The sequence below is a fragment of the Trachurus trachurus genome (genome assembly GCF_905171665.1).
Source record: "Trachurus trachurus genome assembly, chromosome: 10".
Classification (NCBI taxonomy): domain Eukaryota; kingdom Metazoa; phylum Chordata; class Actinopteri; order Carangiformes; family Carangidae; genus Trachurus; species Trachurus trachurus.
Window position 1 is genome coordinate 3584238 of NC_139894.1, and position 17758 is coordinate 3601995.

General features: G+C 44.3%; 1 protein-coding gene across 1 annotated transcript in view; it reads left to right on the forward strand.

Moving 5' to 3' along the window:
- LOC310992854 (uncharacterized protein) overlaps positions 1-15323 on the forward strand; it is a gene marked incomplete at both ends in the record, with an annotated part of 104985 nt that extends 89662 nt beyond the window's left edge. Inside the window, one exon of the mRNA XM_083981081.1 lies at positions 15229-15323. Coding sequence (XP_083837207.1) covers positions 15229-15323 — 95 coding nt within the window. The remainder of the gene's footprint in view (positions 1-15228) is intronic.
- Between the last annotated feature and the right edge of the window lie 2435 nt (positions 15324-17758).

Consider the following 17758-nt stretch of genomic DNA (forward strand, 5'->3'; position numbering starts at 1 on the left):
CTGTAGTGTACACAGACACCACCACATATAAGTATGAGATGAAGTAAAACAATATCCATAATGTTTGCAGAAAACCATGAAGACTTGAAGCACCAAGCCAAGTAAAACGAAGAGAACAACCTGCTGGGAGTAATGAAATAGCCGCAAAATAAGATGCTTTATTTGTCCATTAGTTGGCACTTGGAGGTATACCAAAAAATGGTGTGTAATCAACTAATGTTTCCTAGCAAAGGACTGACGGTCATCAGTTTCACACCAATGTTAGAGTGAAATGGTCAAATATACAAACAAATCAATTTATGAAACAGTGGAGGCTGGTCCATAGAGTCAGGGGTGGTTGGTCCTCTATTTGTGAGAGGCAAGAGGAAGATCAACATGTTTTCAATAAAAAGTAACTGGTTGAAATAAACCATTACCCAATAATTTATAATATAGGCTATTATAAGATTGCTTTTATGGAAGAAAGTCAACCTAATCCATTTGAAATGATTCAACAGCAACACCTGCAGGCAAATGCGACAGCAGTCTGTGTGAAGAACAGGGAGCAGGAAGGGGGGGGGGGGTGGCAGATACGTGACTTGGGCATCTGGAGGGTAAACAAAGACACAAGTTGATTTTTTTTTCTATGTCAGCTCTGGTAAAAGCTTATGTATAAATATGTATGTAATTTGAGTGGAATACTTGGCTTAGTTAATAATAATTTCAGATTTTCATGGTTTGTGTTTTTCCTTTTTAAATCAGAGTGTGACTCCTGTCCTCCCCTATTTTTTCCGTCACCAGCTGCCACTGGTATGAAATTAAAGTATTTATCATTACAGTTATACTTATAATACTACAATAAAAATCAAATACTTTCCCCAGTATGACTACATATAAATCACTGAGTATGTGTACAATATGGTCAAAGCTGGTGTCACCATAAAATCTTGTAAGTCCTGGGCAAAGGTTACAGCCTGTTTGAACAAATCTGTTGAGAAGCAATAAATCACTGAAATGATAGAAATCGCCAATAAAAGGTGATGTCATCATACTTGTAAGATGAAGGTTGGTCCACCAGGGGGCAGTAACGCGATGTGGGCCGTTGCATTCAGGGTCGTTACCTCATCACACATGTAAAGTTTAGAGCAAATCGGACAATGTCGATGTAAAATATGGCATTTCCTGTGTCAACAAGGGGGCGAGTTGAGCGAGCTTGCGTACGATCAAATGGAGGTGTAGAGGGCGGGCCTCTGATCACGTACATAAATTTTGAAGCAGTTCGGATGAAGTACATGGGAGATAGAGCAGCTTGTGTATTCATGGCGAGGCATCAGAAATGGTGGCGGCAACAGTGGCCACGCCCTTTGACCTACCAACCTGTAGAGCACAAGCTGTAATCAGGGCGGTCTGAGGATGATGTGTAGCGAATATGAAGCTGATCGGGCGAAACCCCTAGGAGGAGTTCGTTTTCGATGGACCGCAATTCCTGTCGCCGCCACAGAGGGGCCATTAGCCGTAGCGGGCAGCTGCGTCGAGGGCGGTCCCCTCATCGAACACGTGAAGTTTCGAGCAAATCGGACAACGTACGATGAAGTTACGGCAAGTTTACGGTTCGTCCACCAGGGGGCAGTAACGGCAAGTTTACGGTTCGTCCACCATAGGCAGTAACGGGATGTGGGCCGTTGCGTTTGGGGTCGTCACCTCATCACACACGTGAAGTTTCGAGCAAATCGGACAATGTACGATGGAGTTACGGCAAGTTTACGGTTCGTCCACCAGGGGGCAGTAACGGGATGTGGGCTGTTGCGTTCGGGGGCGTCACCTCATCACACATGTGAAGTTTCGAGGAAATCGGACAATGTACGATGGAGTTACGGCAAGTTTACGGTTCGTCCACCAGGGGCAGTAACGGGATGTGGGCCGTTGTGTTCGGGGTCGTTACCTCATCAAATACGTGAAGTTTCGAGCAAATCGGACAATGTACGATGGAGTTACGGCAAGTTTACGGTTCGTCCACCAGGGGGCAGTAACGGGATGTGTGCCGTTGCGTTCGGGGTCGTTACCTCATCACACATGTGAAGTTTCGAGCAAATCGGACAATGTTGATGCAAAATATGTCATTTCCTGTGTCCACAAGGGGGCGACTTGAGCGAGCTTGCATACGAGGCAATAGAGGTGTAGAGGGCGGGTGTCTGATCACGTACATAAATTTTGAAGCAGTTTGGACGAAGTATGTGGGAGATAGAGCAGCTCGTGTATGCATGGCGAGGCATCAGAAATGGCGGCGGCCACAGTGGCCACGCCCTTTGACCTACCGACCTGCAGAGCACAAGCTGTAATCAGGGCGGTCTGAGGATGATGTGTAGCGAATATGAAGCCGATCGGGCGAAACCCCTGGGAGGAGTTCGTTTCTGATGGACGACAATTCCTGCCGCCGCCACACGGGGGCCATTAGCCGTAGCCTCAAAGTGTTCGTAATGTAGCTTCACCGACTTGTTTCACACGTATCAGAAGTGGAACGAAGTTGCTGGGGTGAACTACCTACGATTAATTCATGTTAGCGTAATTACTGTTTACTTCCTGTTACCACCGGGGGGCGCTATGAGTAACGTGGGAAGTTAATACGTCAAATTGTTCAGGAAGGACCCATCATCATGTCCACCATGTTTGAAGCGGCTACGATCAAGTATGTCGGCGTGAGAGCCGTTCGAAGTGAAACGGCGCCGAACACGAACAGTCGCCAAAATGTGTCGCATCATAGCAGCCACGCCCTTTGACCTACAGACATGTAGTTCACAAGATAAGATCAGCATGGCGTCTCGATGGTCCATAGCCAATTTGAAGTCAATCGGACGAAATCTGTAGGAGGGGTTCGTCCAATAACGTCAAAATTTCAATCCAAAATGGCCGACTTCCGGTTGGGTTTAGGGCGTGGCTTCAAGAGGCTTTTTTGTGTGTCTTCCCATGTTCTATAACCCCATCAAATTTCAAGCATGTAGGTACAACGGTGTGGAAGGGCTGATCAATTCAAAATTTCAAGGGGGCGCTGTTGCGCCATTATGCTGAGCACACACTGAAGGTGTTCAAATTATCAAATTTTTGGCCAGACTGAACGCGTATGCCAAATTCCGTGAGTTTTTGGCTTCGGCAAAGGGGTCTTATCGGCGAAAACATGTTCGGAAGAATAATAATAATAATTAAAGCCGCAAGCGGCTATGACGGGCCCTCGTTCCACGCCACTCGGCGTCTCCGCTACCCCCGGGCCGCTCTTCGAAACCCCCGCGCGCAACCGGACGTGGGCGGCTGCGTCGAGGGCGGTCCCCTTGTCGAACACGTGAAGTTTCGAGCAAATCGGACAACGTACGATGGAGTTACGGCAGGTTTACGGTTCGTCCACCAGGGGGCGGTAACGGGATGTGGGCCGTTGTGTTTGGGGTCGTGACCTCATCACACATGTGAAGTTTCGAGCTGATCGGACAATGTCGATGCAAAACACGACATTTCCTGTGTCCACAAGGGGGCGTCTTGAGCGAGCTAGCGTACGATCAAATGGAGGCGTAGAGGGCGGGCCTCTGATCATGTACTGAAATTTTGAAGTGACTACGATCAAGTATGTGGGCGTGGAAGGCAAACGTAATAGCATGGCGACTAAACGAGCAGTTGGCCAACTTTGTCGCCCCCTAGCAGCCATGACGTTTGACGTAGAGAAAAGCTTTTAATAGGGTTTGACCAGCTTGGTCTCCTGATGATCTGTAGCGAATATGAAGTCAATCGGGCAAAATCCGTGGGAGGTGGCAGTTCACGATGGAGCGCTATTCCTGTCGCCTCCACAAGGGGGCCATTAGCCATAGCGCCATAGCGTTCATGAAATACCTTCACCAACTTGTTCGGCATGTTTTAGAAGTGGAATGAAGTTGATGGGGTCAACGATGTATTTTTAATGAATTTTAGCGCACTTCCTGTTACCACCAGGGGGCGCTATGAGTGACGTAGTAAAATTATATGTCGGATCGTTCAGGGTCACGCCCTCATCATGTGCACCAAGTTTGAAGCTGCTGCGATGAAATCTGTGGGCGCGATAGCATTTAAACCTTTTTAGCTGAATTAGGCAACTTGGCCGTGCGCTAGCAGCCACGCCCTTTGACCTACAGACCTGCGGAGCACAAGCCGTAATCAGCTTGGTCTGGAGATGTTCTCGACCCAATTTGAAGTCAATCGGGCGAACTCCCTCGGAGGAGTTCGTTTTGCGTCAAAGAAATGCTAACCAAAATGGCCGACTTCCTGTTGGGTTTAGGGCGTGGCTCCAATTCAATTTTTGGTATGTTTGGATATGATACACGTGTGTGTCGAGTTTCGTATGTGTACGACAAAGTAAGCAAAATTTGTCTATGGAGAATTTCGGAAAAACTTCAAGGGGGCGCTATTGAGGCATTTTGCCACGCCCATGGGAAACGACTCTATCAGCTGAAAGAGCTCGCCATTCTTGACCTGTGGATGAAATTTCGTGAGGACACGACTTCGTTAAAGCCACTAAAAAGGCAAACGTAATTGTACGATAAAAAATCGTCAGTCGCCGCGGCGGCACACGGACGCCGTTCGTCGTATCTTCACAGCGTTCATAATGTAGCTTCAGCAACTGGTTGTGCATGTATTAGAAGTGGAATGAAGTTGATCGGGTGAAGTATGGATTTTTAATGAATTTTTGCGTACTTCCTGTTACCACCGGGGGGCGCTATGAGCCAGGCAGGAAGTCGATACATCAAAACGTTCAGGGAGGAGCCAACGTCATGTCCTTTGAATTTCGAGTGGCTACGACGAAGTATGTGCGCGTGATTGGCAAACGTAATTTAAATTGGGAAGATACACATTCGCCGCGGCGGCACACGGACGCCGTTGCTCGTAGGGTCAAAGCGTCAATGATGTAGCTTCACCATCCGGGTTTCCATGTATTAGAAGTGTAACGAAGTCGATTTCGTCAACTATGTATTTTTAACGAATTTTTGTACGTTTCCTGTTACCACCGGGGGGCGCTATGAGCGACGAAGGCAAATAATATGTCGGATCGTTCAGGGTCTCGCCATAGATTTTTGCACCAAGTTTGAAGCGTCTACGATCAAGTATGTGGGCATGAGAGCAATTCGTACTTACATGGCGAGCACCGAAACAGTCGCCAAACTTCGGGGCACGCCAGAGGCCAACCCCTTTGAGCTACAGACCTGCGGAGCACAAGATAAGCTCAGCTAGGTCTGACGATGTTCTGAACCCAATTTGGAGCCGATCGGACGTAATCCCTAGGAGGAGTTCGTTTTGCGTTTACAAACTTTGAAGCAAAATGGCCGACTTCCTGTTGGGTTTCGGGCTTCGCTATAGGAGGATTTTGTGTTCATCTCGCATTGATGAACATGTGTGGCGATTTTGGTCCGCTTTCGTTAACGTCATTTTTTTCCCTATGGGTTTTTGGGAAAATTGTAGGGGGCGCTATTTAGCCATTTGGCCCCGCCCAAATGCGACGCTGCCAAAATATCAAATTTTTCGCGAAGCCCCACGAGGCTACAAAGTTTGGTGAGTTTTCGTGCATGGCAAAGGGGTCGTTTTTGCGATTCTTTGCGGGGAATAATAATAATAATAATAATAATAAACATTTGCATTTCGGGGAATTTTGCGCCAGGTCAGTGGAGTACTTGATTACTTGCTTGCTTACTTGTTGTTACTCGTCGGCTGGCACGTTGACTAATGTGCATGTCGAATAACAATAGGGACCTCCCTGGGTCGTTGACACAGGCTCGGGCCCTAATAATAAAAAACATTTGCATTTCGGGGAATTTTGCGCCAGGTCAGTGCAGTACTTGATTACTTGCTTGCTTACTTGTTGTTACTCGTCGGCTGGCACGTTGACTAATGTGCATGTCGAATTACAATAGGGTCCTCCCCGTGACTTTGTCACTGGCTCGGGCCCTAATTAAAGCCGCAAGCGGCGATGACGGGCCCTCGCTCACCCATGCGACCGCAGGGCCTGAGGCATGCCTGGGCTGCAATGTTTTGTTCATCCACCAGGTGGCGCTAAGCAGTTGTGGGCGGGTGCGTTCAGGGTCGGCCCCTCATCACTCATGTGAAGTTTGGAGTGAATCGGACAAAGCATGAGGGAGTTATGAGCAGTTAATGGTTCGTCCACTAGGGGGCAGTAATGGGATGCGTGCAGGTGTGTTCAGGGTCAGCCCCTCATCACACATGTGAAGTTTCGTGGATATCGGACAATGTTGATGTAAAATATGCCACTTCCTGTTTCCACTAGGGGGCAACATGAGTGAGATCGCCTATGAGCATATGGAGACGTTGAGGTCGTGACCCTGGACCTGTGTACCAATTTTCATGTTGATACGAGTTCATTAAAGCCATCAAAAAGCCAAACGTATGTTCATGGCGAGGAATCGTAGCCACGCCCCCACACGGACGCCATTACTCGTAGCTTCACAGCGTTCATGATGTAGCTTCACCACCTTAGTCTGCATGTTTTAGAAGTGGAATGAAGTTGATGGGGTCAACTATGTGCCATCAGCACACGTTAAGGTAAAACCTGGCCACTTCCTGTTACCACCGGGGGGCGCTATGAGTGACGTAGGAAATTAATATATGGGGACGTTCAGGGCGGAGCCGTCATCATGTCCAGCAAGTTTGAAGCTGATCAGATAAAGTATGTGGGTGTGAGAGCTGTTCGAAGGTGAAATGGCGAGCAAACGAAAAGTCGCCAAAATCCTCAAGGCCCCAGAAGCCACGCCCTTTGACCTAGAGACCTGCGGAGCACAACTTTTGATCAGAGTGGCATCTCGGTGGTCTCTAGCCAATTTGAAGTCAATCGGACAAAATCCCTAGGAGGAGATAGATCAAACAGGTCAAAAATTCAAATCAAAATGGCCGACTTCCTGTTGTGATTTCACCATGACATAAGAGGCTTTTTTGTGCGTCTTGCCATGTTCTATAAGCCCACCAAATTTCATGCGTCTAGGTGACACACAAAGGCGGGGCTGATGTTTTCAAATTTTCTAGGGGGCGCTATTTAGCCATTTGGCCACGCCCATTTCCAACGACTTTAAAATATCAAATTTTTCGCCAGTCCTGATGTGCATGCCAAAATTTACGCGTTTTGGGGCATGTTGAAGCCTCCAAAAATGCGATCCTTTTGAGAGAAAAAGAATGAAAGAATGAAAGAATAATAATAAACATAGCAGAAACAATAGGGCTTTCGCTGGGCGACAGCAGTCGCCGCTCGGGCCCTAATAATAAACATTACAATATCTGGCATATTTTTCGCCAGGTCTATGCAGTACTTGGTTACTTGCTTGCTTACTTGTTGTTACTCGTCGGCTGGCACGTTGGCTAATGTGCATGTCGAATTACAATAGGGTCCTCCCTGTGACGTTGTCACTGGCTCGGGCCCTAATAATAAAATAGATAATCGAATCAGCAAAATGTTCCAAATAGATTTTTTTTAAAGACAATCCAGTTGTTCCTCCCTGTGTATTGTCAGTCAGTGTCTTTGTGTGGATTTGGTATCCTGTTTTTGTTCGATTTTGTCCAAAAATAAAATCTTGATTTTCTTCTCTCAAAAATCGATTTCCGATTACGACAACGATTTTTTTGTTAAATGACAAACTATTTTGTGTGCTGTTTGTGTCTTTTTAAATGGACCTAGAGTCTAATTTTAAAAAAAGAAAATCAATCTATCTATCTATCTAAAAACATGACGTCAACTGACTGCCTTCCACTGATTGGCCAGAGCGCGACGTCCGACCATACGTCCGTCACGAGAATCAATACCGCTAATTTTAAAAACACACAGACAAACTGTTGTTATTCTGTCACCTGAGTTAAATGTCTGCTGTGTGGAAAACCACGCGGTCCGTAATCGAGATGACACGGCTGTAGCCGCTGTTATATGACGACCCCGCCCCCGCTGAAGAACTCAGCTGTAACTTAGAAGACCTAATCCTTGTCGTATCACACCGCTGTGATATGACGGCCGAGTCGAGCCGAGTCGAGCCGAGCAGAGCAGAGCTGTAACTGTGTAGTGGAAAAGGCCCGTTGGTCTTTTTGGCAACGAAATCCTCGCTGGTCTTAGCAAAATGCCGACATGCGTCCATCCGTGATGGGAGGAAGGAGGCAGCAGTCATTACGGTAATTCAGCACAGCCCAGATTCATGAACGGGGACTTACCGTAATTACCCTAGTTAGAGTAAAAAATCAATTTTTAGGATTTCACGTTTTTAACATCGTCCTAGCCAAATAATCGCGATTACGATTTTAAATCGATTAATCGAACAGCCTTAGTGCACGTAACATCATATCCCGATTTCAGAAACCAGGATGCACCAGTTTTGAGAAACCTGGTTTTCTACAACTCAGCATTTCTCCCCATCTTGGTTAATTAGCCGCCCTCCTCTATCAAACCACATGAAAAAAAAACAACCTTGGTTTTATTTTCAAACTCTGGATTAAAATTCAACAAACAAATCGATGAAGTAATAAAACTGAGTTTCATGGATCTCCAAACTCTGCTCGTTCCTCAGTACCGCTGACCTGGAGAAAGTTATCCATCCCATCATCTCTATCACGTCTTGATTACTGGGAACTCACTGTGTTCTGGGGTCTCTCAGTCCTCTCTATCACGTCTTGGACTTGGCCTTCTCCACCCGAGTCCTTTAAATGTCTCCTCAAAATGTACTTTTTCTCCTCAGATTTTAACTGTCTGGTTTGATTCTCGTCCTATTATCATTTTTCTGTTATATTTACTTTCTTTTTTCTTGCTGTTTTGTATTCTTTGTTTTGCTGTAAAGCACGTTCCATCAATTTCTGCATTGTTCTGAAAGTGCTATATAAATAAAGTTGAGTTGAGTTGTAAACACCTTGAAAACGTTTCTGATAGCTGCAATGAAAACAACACACCTGTCACATGTCACACAGTTGATGAAAGTTTTCCCTCCGCTATATGAATCTATAAACTGCATTAACACGATCCTGTCGCTGCTGCTCTCTTCTTATGTTGCTAAATATAAGATGAATGAGTCGTATTTGCAACGAGATCTCAGCGTTTAACAACACAAAACACGAAAATAATATACAGTAGATTTCAAAATTGCAGCACTTTGTGTTGTACAAACTTGAACATCACAGACGCCGGCGCTATAATAAGACGCAGTGATGAGAAACCAGGATTCATCACGTTAAACAGGGAGATTAATAAACATGTTTCTCTGTGTGCATGTGAACGCAGCATCCTCAATATGATCATAAATGTCATACTTAACATGTAAACTATCTGTCTCCAGCTCCGACTGTTGAAGAATAAAACAAAAATCCTGATGAAACAAAGTTCACTATGGAAATAAACTAATTATTTCACCTTGTTAGCTGAGTTTTTTCTTCTTTTTTTTAAAGAAATTAAGATATCAGGACTCAATAATGAAACAGATGTTTGGTGAAGATGTTGATATTAGTTTTTGTGTGTTTACAGCAACAGGAAGCAGAGGCATCATCACTCTCTCTCTGTGCAACACACACACACACACACACACACACACACACACACACACACGTATATAGAAAAATACCGTCTTCCAAACCTCAGTGAACCACAGTGGAGCATCAGAGAGTCTAACGGCTGAAATACACTGGGAACGGCCGCGACGCGAAACGTACGTCGCGCGACACCCGCAGCAGCTCGCGCCCATTCAGTCAATGGAAGCTCCTCCACCGGCCATGTGAGCGACGCGCACTGCAGCGGCCGTCGCGCGGCGTTTCTCTTCTTTTTCGCGCCGAGTCTATTTTATTTCCTCGTCGCGTGGCTACGCGGCCCTCCAACAGGTAGAAAACTACAGAGAACTGTGTATAAAACGAATATATTACGTTTAAAAGTGATTAAAATAAATGTCTCATGTACCAGAGGCAAAGCCAGTAGCAGTGCAACATTATGGGGTTTGTTTTTTTACATTGTGGATCCATGACCGTGTTAATTGATACCATTTAATATAGTCTGCACTTGCAAACCCTACATAGTCAGCAAATTACCTGTGAAAAAGGTACTGTCAATCCATTTTAACAGGAGGGATGTGAAAATGTGTTGAGATGCATAAAGTGCACTCATTTACTGCAGCTTGACAAGGTGAAGCTGACAGCTGCAACAACAAACAGTGAAGCCGCGACGCGTCGCGTCCGTGCCTGGTGTAGCAGTTAAAAAACTCCGCTCCGCCCCGCTTACGTATCGCTTCGCGGCCGTTCCCAGTGTATTCCTGGCGTAATAAGTCAAACTGCAGTGCATGAATACCAAATGCGGCCTAATTGATTACCTAATTTATGCAATAACCAGTATTTTTTTAATTATAGTTATTTATGGCCCAAAGTGTTTACGCCGGCCGGGCGCGGCTGATTCATGGCCGGCGCGTTGAGCCACGGGTCAGACGCAGCCGACCCTGTTTATAACACTGACAGCAAAATTATCACTGCTCCACTTCATCATCATCGGCGCCGCTGAGGACGGGGAGCTGAGCCGAGCCGAGCCGAGGGCCGGACAGTCAGAGGGAAAAAGACTGAGGAGGATTCACAGTCTGGATGTGAGTGCTCCTCTTACATTATATGAACATTAAATGTAAAGAAAACGCAGCCACAGCGAACGCTCATATATGAATCTCAGCTGGATTAAATTCTGCTGGAGAACCAGAGACTGATACAGAGATGATGCAGAGATGTGATGAACTCATTCTGTGTCTTTATTAACCTCCTGTTTAGATCATCACATTTATATAACACTGCATTTAAACACTAAGGAGAAGCTACACTGCAAAAACTCAAAATATTTACAATAATATTTGTCTTATTTATTGTCAAAATGTCTAATTTCTAGTCAAAACGAATCTCTTTCCATTTAAAATGAAACTCATCACCTAAAAATTTACTTTTTTTTTTTACAGTTTTACTTGTTTCAAACAAATTTTTACTTAATACTATAAAAAAGGTAGAAACATCTGCCAGTGAATGTTGTGCTTGTAATAAGAAAGAAAGACTTACCCCACTATTAGATTTTTTCTTATTGCAAGTGAAAATATGCTTGAAAAAAGTAAAAAAGTGTCTAAAAACAAGCTACTTTTTAATGTGATGAGTCTTATTTTAAGTAGAATGAGATTAGTTTTGACTAGAAATGACATTTTGACAAGAAATAAGACTATTGTGGTAAGATTTTGAGTTTTTACAGTGTACAGGAGCTGAGAGGGGACATTCAGCTGCCTGCAAACTGAAGCTCATTCAGGTTAAACTCTCGACAAAGTAGATAATTCACCTCCATAAAGAACACAACATGTTTATGTTGTTAAGTGGAGCAGAGAGAATGACAGCACTTTAAATCTGAAAGAAAACTGGAGGTTTGTTTGTTCGTTTGCTGCTGTTTTCATTGTCACATCGTCTCTGCACTGATGATTTGTTATAAATAAAACTGGATTTGACTCGATTTGACCGAACCAAAAAATAAACATTGTTTATGTCTATAAATACACAAGACAACAGACTGACTGACTCACTGCTCAGTTACCACTGGAGACGACCTGGAGAGTCAGTCAGCTGAGAACAGAGCTGCTTCAACAGACTGTTAGGTTGAAGCTTTTACTGTATTGTGAAGGAGACAATTATTTATGCTACTTACAGCATTTTATCATGAAATACAGGATGGACCTGTATGAGGACCGGTGGTGAACCCAGTGACACCTTCAATGGAGAGACATGGAGAACTGCTGTTATAAAAGAGAGACATAGTACAGGTAAACTGTTATGGTGGTCCTGAGGGCTCAACTCACTGCAACATTTTGGCAAATTGGTCCATTACCATAATCCCTATAGGTTTGTTACCTTTAATTGTCGGTGCAAGCTATTTTTAGAACGGCGGAGCAGAGCCGTGAGCTGCTCAGAGCTACGCTACAGAGGCTCATGGGATTTCTTGGTTTCTCTCATCACACTCATCAAATACACAATCCAACAACTCCACAACGCTCTGGTGGACAAGTTGTGAGCTGCACATTCACCACGCTATGAGATAATAACAGAACGTTACCAGACAAAGTTGTTTTAGAGGGAAATTCATGCAAAACCGCTGATGTGCGTTGCCTTGGGACAGTTTTTCATCAAGCAGTCTCTGTATTTCCCTCCAAAACAACTCTGTCTGGTAACGTTCTGTTATTATCTCATAGCGTGGTGAATGAATTGTTGGATTGTGTATTTGATGAGTTTGATGAGTTTTGAGGGAAACCAAGAAATCCCATGAGCCTCCGTAGCGTAGCTCTGAGCAGCTCACGGCTCTGCTCCGCCGTTCTAAAAACAGCTTGCACCGACAATTAAAGGTAACGAACCTACTGCTATGACTATAGGGATTATGGCAATGGGCCAATTTGCCAAAATGTTGAACTATCCCTTTAAGAAAACACAGAAAGGCCCGGTCCAACTTGGTCCCACCAGTCGTCAACATTACCTTGTGTCGTCTTCTCTACTCTTCTCGTGTCTTTCACCTCTAGAGATTAAAAAAAAAAGGACAGCTCACACACACACACACCCCATAGTTTCTGTGTCAGCAGCTTCAGATGTCGAGACAAACAGTGACATGTGAGCGTCCTCTCCTCCGAGGTGCGGCGGTGTCACAGCACGCCGCCGCACGCTTTAATGCACAACTCGTGTAGCCGCATTAAACATGTAGCGACGCCGGCGAGCGACAGTAGAGGAGCTGGATGAGCTGCAGGCAGAGCCGGAAGGACAGGAAGTCATCTCAACCCCGCCGGGACGGGAGCGCCATGAGGAGGAGAGGGGGATGAAAAATGAAAAAGGATGAAGAGTAGAAGAGGAAGAAGAGGAGACGTGTCCCTGTGCAGTTGTGTTGTCGTTGTTGTTGTGTGCTCGCTGCTCGGGGTTCAGCTCTGAGGGAGAAGCTCTGAAGGAGTAGATGACCTTTGACCTCCGGTTGACACACACACACACACACAGCTGCCACTTTCCATTTGAAGCCTCCCCTCTCTTTTCCCGCTGTCTTCCCAGAATGCCGTTCTGCATGTTGATGCAGCTGCCAGCGTCCGGGCCTCGCCACCAGCCGTCCGTCTGTCTGTCCGTCACATCGCTGGCTCCGGCTGATCAGAGCTGGCAAAGAAAGAGAAGAGAAGAGAAGAGAAGAGAAGAGAAGAGAAGAGAAGAGAAGAGAAGAGAGGGGGGTTGTTTTATTTATTTTTTTTACTTTATTATTATTTTTTTTCCTTAATGAAACTCAAAACCAACACAGTGAAGATCCATCAGGTCAGAACCATTTTCAGACGGTTTGTTGAAACCGTGTCATGTTAATAAAAACTCAAAGTAAATGTTTTTCCTCAAGGCCACGACTGGTCGCGTCCAACAGTGAATTTATGTGAAATTGTTTTAGTAATAGCTCACTTTGACAACATGAAGGTAGTCCACACGTACCTGGGTATTTTTCCAAACTGAGTTTTTTGAATGAATGAATTTATTTACTTCAAACCTTAAAAAATAAAATTCAAAAACCCAAAAATACAAACAATATAGAGTAGTGTCCAAAAAGGAGCAGGTAGAAGTAAAACTTATATGACCCTATACCCTTTCTTACTTATCTATTAATAATTCTATAATTTTTATTTAGTTTAAAATTAATATTAATATGATTTCCTCCGTTTCCAAAAAAAATTGCATCCACACCGGTGCATTTGAAAAAAATCTCTGTCCATATGTAAGCAGCAGCAAAGCAAAGACAAAATAAAAACTTACATAGCAGTGCTTTAACGCCAGCAGGCAGAAATAAAACTTCAGCTTTTAAAAACGCATTGACCAATCATAGCATAGTATAGAAGTACAGAAGTGACTTCTGGACTGATCTTTGCTTGCTAATATATCCATGACTACCGACATGCTTTGTGTTGTAAGTCGACCGTTTTTGGAAATATGCATTTTTAAGGACCAAAAACACCATTTAAATGGATGATGAGGCCTAAACACAGAGAAACGTATCCAGTTTCGCCAGTTTGCATGTACGTGTGGACATGGTCTTTATCTATCTATCTATCTATCTATCTATCTATCTATCTATCTATCTATCTATCTATCTATCTATCTATCTATCTATCTATCTATCTATCTATCTATCTATCTATCTATCTAAACAGCTCAAACTCATTATACGGTAACAGACTATAAGGGATATTATAGGTTTTGATTTCATCAAGTCACCTTGACCTTTGGATCAGTTTTTCCTTGAATCTGATTGGATAACTTCACCACAGACAGTGAGAGATCATGTTCATGAGAATGAGCGACAGTTTCCACGTGACACCGACTCAGCTGATAAATAAATATTGATCAGAGGGATCAGTTTCCTCTGATCGCCTCGTCTCTGGATTTTCTTATTTGTTTCTTTTCAGCAGCAATTGATGAATTATTTTATTGCAGCTCTGTAGCTTAATTACATTTAAAGGGATAGTAGCATTTTTTTTAAAAGTGGGGTTGTATGATCTACAAATAGCCCCTAAGTACTTTAATTGCAGTAGAAGACTCTCTACACTCCTCCCGTTAGCAACGCCAGCCCATAGCCCTGCCCAGAGATTTACAACATACATTGTTGTGAATGGACCCAAAGAAACGGCCTATTTTCGTGGCCTAAAAGAGGTTTTACCTGAAAAAAAAAATACACAGTTCCATTGTTCGCTATAATATAATTTTTTCCAGCCCTTCAAAGTGCAGGAAAAACACAGTTTTTATTTGGACCTAACCAACTGCTGATCGGTGGGCGCTAACCCTGGGCGGAGGGATACGTGAGTTGGTTAGGTCCAAATAAAAACTGCGTTTTTCCTGCACTTTGAAGGGCTGGAAAAAATTATATTATAGCGAACAATGGAACTGTGTATTTTTTTTCAGGTAAAACCTCTTTTAGGCCGTGAAAATAGGCCGTTTCTTTGGGTCCATTCACAACAATGTATGTTATAAATCTCTGGGCAGGGCTATTATGGGCTGGCGTTGCTAACGGGAGGTGTCCAGAGAGTCTTCTACTGCAATTAAAGTACTTAGGGGCTATTTGTAGATCATACAACCCCACTTAAAAAAAAATGATACTATTCCTTTAAGGCTGAATCCTGTATGTTGGTCCAGCACGGACATATTGGGAGGTGTTTTCATTAATTCATCGTCTTCCTCTTCCTCATATTTTCCTTTACATGTGTTGATCAGATCAGTCTCGTCTCTTGGCCGGCCTCAGCGTGTCATTAGCGCCGCCTTGGATCAGCTCCTCGTCCTCCTCGTCCTCCTCCTCCTTCCTCCTCTAACTGCTCTGGCGTTGAGCTCTGGCCTCGGCCGCCGCCTCGTTCAAAGCGGCTTCGCGCTGTGATGAAGGAGTCTCTGCCATCTTTTACTTCTGGTCGCCAGGCGCTGAATAACCGACATCTGTGCACGCTCGCTCTTTTTTTTTTTCTTTCTTTTTTTTGACTCTGACGTTTCACTTTCAAATGAAATGAGGAGAAAGTGGAGATGAGTCAAAAAAAATGAAAAGGTAAACAGGATTCTGGCGGGACGATCTGGCCGACGTCTCTACCGTCGTACACAGGTAACGAGGAGAATCTCATTTGGATGATCTGACACATTTGATGAATGAAGAGACAATACACTTCTGTGCTTAATAAAACAACAACAACAACAACCCAAAAAGGAGGTGTGTGTGAGCGCCAGCCTCCGTTTGCCTTCTGCTGTCCTCAGAGGAGCGAGCGACACCAATTAACTCCCCGACAGTTGTAACCGGGGGACCTGTAAGATACCACACAAATTAAATTAAACCATCCCTAACCATATGCCAATACGTGTCTTCCTCAAAGCCTCCTTCTCAATACTGACTCAGCGGCACAGCGGGAAGGAGGAGAGAAAACACACGACGACAACAACGACACCAAAGTAAAACTCTCCCAGGGAGCTTGACTCAAAAAAACGAGTCAGCAGGAGTCAGGGATGGAAACCTTTCACATTTAAACCAGTACCGATATGCAACAGCACCTGTTTTGGGTATTTTTTTGTATGTATGTGTGGTCATGAAACTTATTTTGTTCATAAAGAACTTCTGAAATTTGAAGATTCATGAGGGATCCTCCTTAAAGCAGAAGTAAGCGTTTTTCCGTAAAACCTCTTTTAGGCCGCGAAAATAGGCTGTTTCTTTGGGTCCATTCACAACAATGTATGTTGTAAATCTCTGGGCAGGGCTATTATGGGCTGGCGTTGCTAACGGGAGGAGTGCAGAGAGTCTGCTACTGCAATTAAAGTATTTAGGGGCTATTTGTAGATCATACAACCCCACTTCAAAAAAAATGCTACTGTCCCTTAAACCTTCCTCCTGTGTTCGGGTCACCACTGACCCATTTTTAAGCTTTAAATTATACATAAAAGTAGGCTACCATGTACATTTGTTTATTGCATCAAGGCTTTTTGACTTTGTCAGGAACTTCTATTTAACAAAATAAAACTTTTTTTTTTTTTTTTCAAAAAATTCTAAAATGCTCTGGTTAAAATTATGACATTGTGTTGTTAGGGTCGATTTCGACCTGGTTATAACGATATGAAGAATAATGAGGGTTACAACTGAAATCATAAGTGCAAAACCAACATTTCCATGGATAAGGAGCCTAACAGTGTTGTTTTTACTGTGTTTTACACTTGATTTAAAGAGACCCGGAGGAGTTTGCTTTTGGTTCTAAAAGAGTCTCATAATAATGTGGATGAATCTACGTTACACACACTTGTTAATGGGCCCATTTTAGATAAATGTATTGTCTTTATAGTTATTTTGATTTTATTATGTAGGCTACTGGTCGACTCGCCCAGCATTTCTTAGTTTCGGTTTCCCGGACGCTGCCCGGCGAGTCATGGGAATAACGCAGCAGGATTGGTAGCTGGCATCGTTTATGGTCGGAACCACGACAGTAGCCTATCTGATCGTCTTCCAACCTCCGACTTTCATTCTTGATGAATGAAAACATTCTTGGCAAATGTGTTCTCTTTCGTCCATCTTGCGTCAGTCCAAGAATTTCACCGTGCACGCGGAGGCTCATAGGAAATGTGGTGTGAAAACACTTTGCTTTCTGAAACTCCTCGTAGTCCCATTAAGACTCGGGTCAAAACTGACCCTATAACACAACAGATGGCAACAGAAATCTAACACAAGATAAAAGTTAAAGGGGAACTATGCAAGAGCAGACTTTGGTACTCATCCCTACAAGCATCTGCACTCAGACCGTGGAGGGGGGGGGGGGCACAGCCTCAGGCCCTGAAGAGTCTGGCTCCGGCCCTGACGACGGACCGATCCTCCTCTTCCTCTTCCTGATTATTCCTGGTTTGTCATCGTCCCACCACCTGCACAGCGATGACAGGAGGAGGCAGAGGGCAGCGCAGGAAACAGACCTGACACGCCGTGACCCCGCGCCGAGGCCGAGGCGGAGAACGTCACTCAGGCCGCACGCCGCCACCTGCCGCGAGGCCGCCGAGGTCGGCCAATCAGATCAGGGTGAAAGGTGTCGGCCTCGTGTCTGTCTTCACTCGGCTCAGCAGTAACTCGTAATTTGTCACTCAGGAAAAACTGAAAACACCTTGAAGATCTATTGTCTTCACCTCTGACTGAAGGAGGAGAAACGAAGCTTTGCCTTTGATTCACAAAACCGCTCATTAAAAAATAATAGTAATATCAATATATTCATCAATTTATGATCAAATGCCTTGGAAA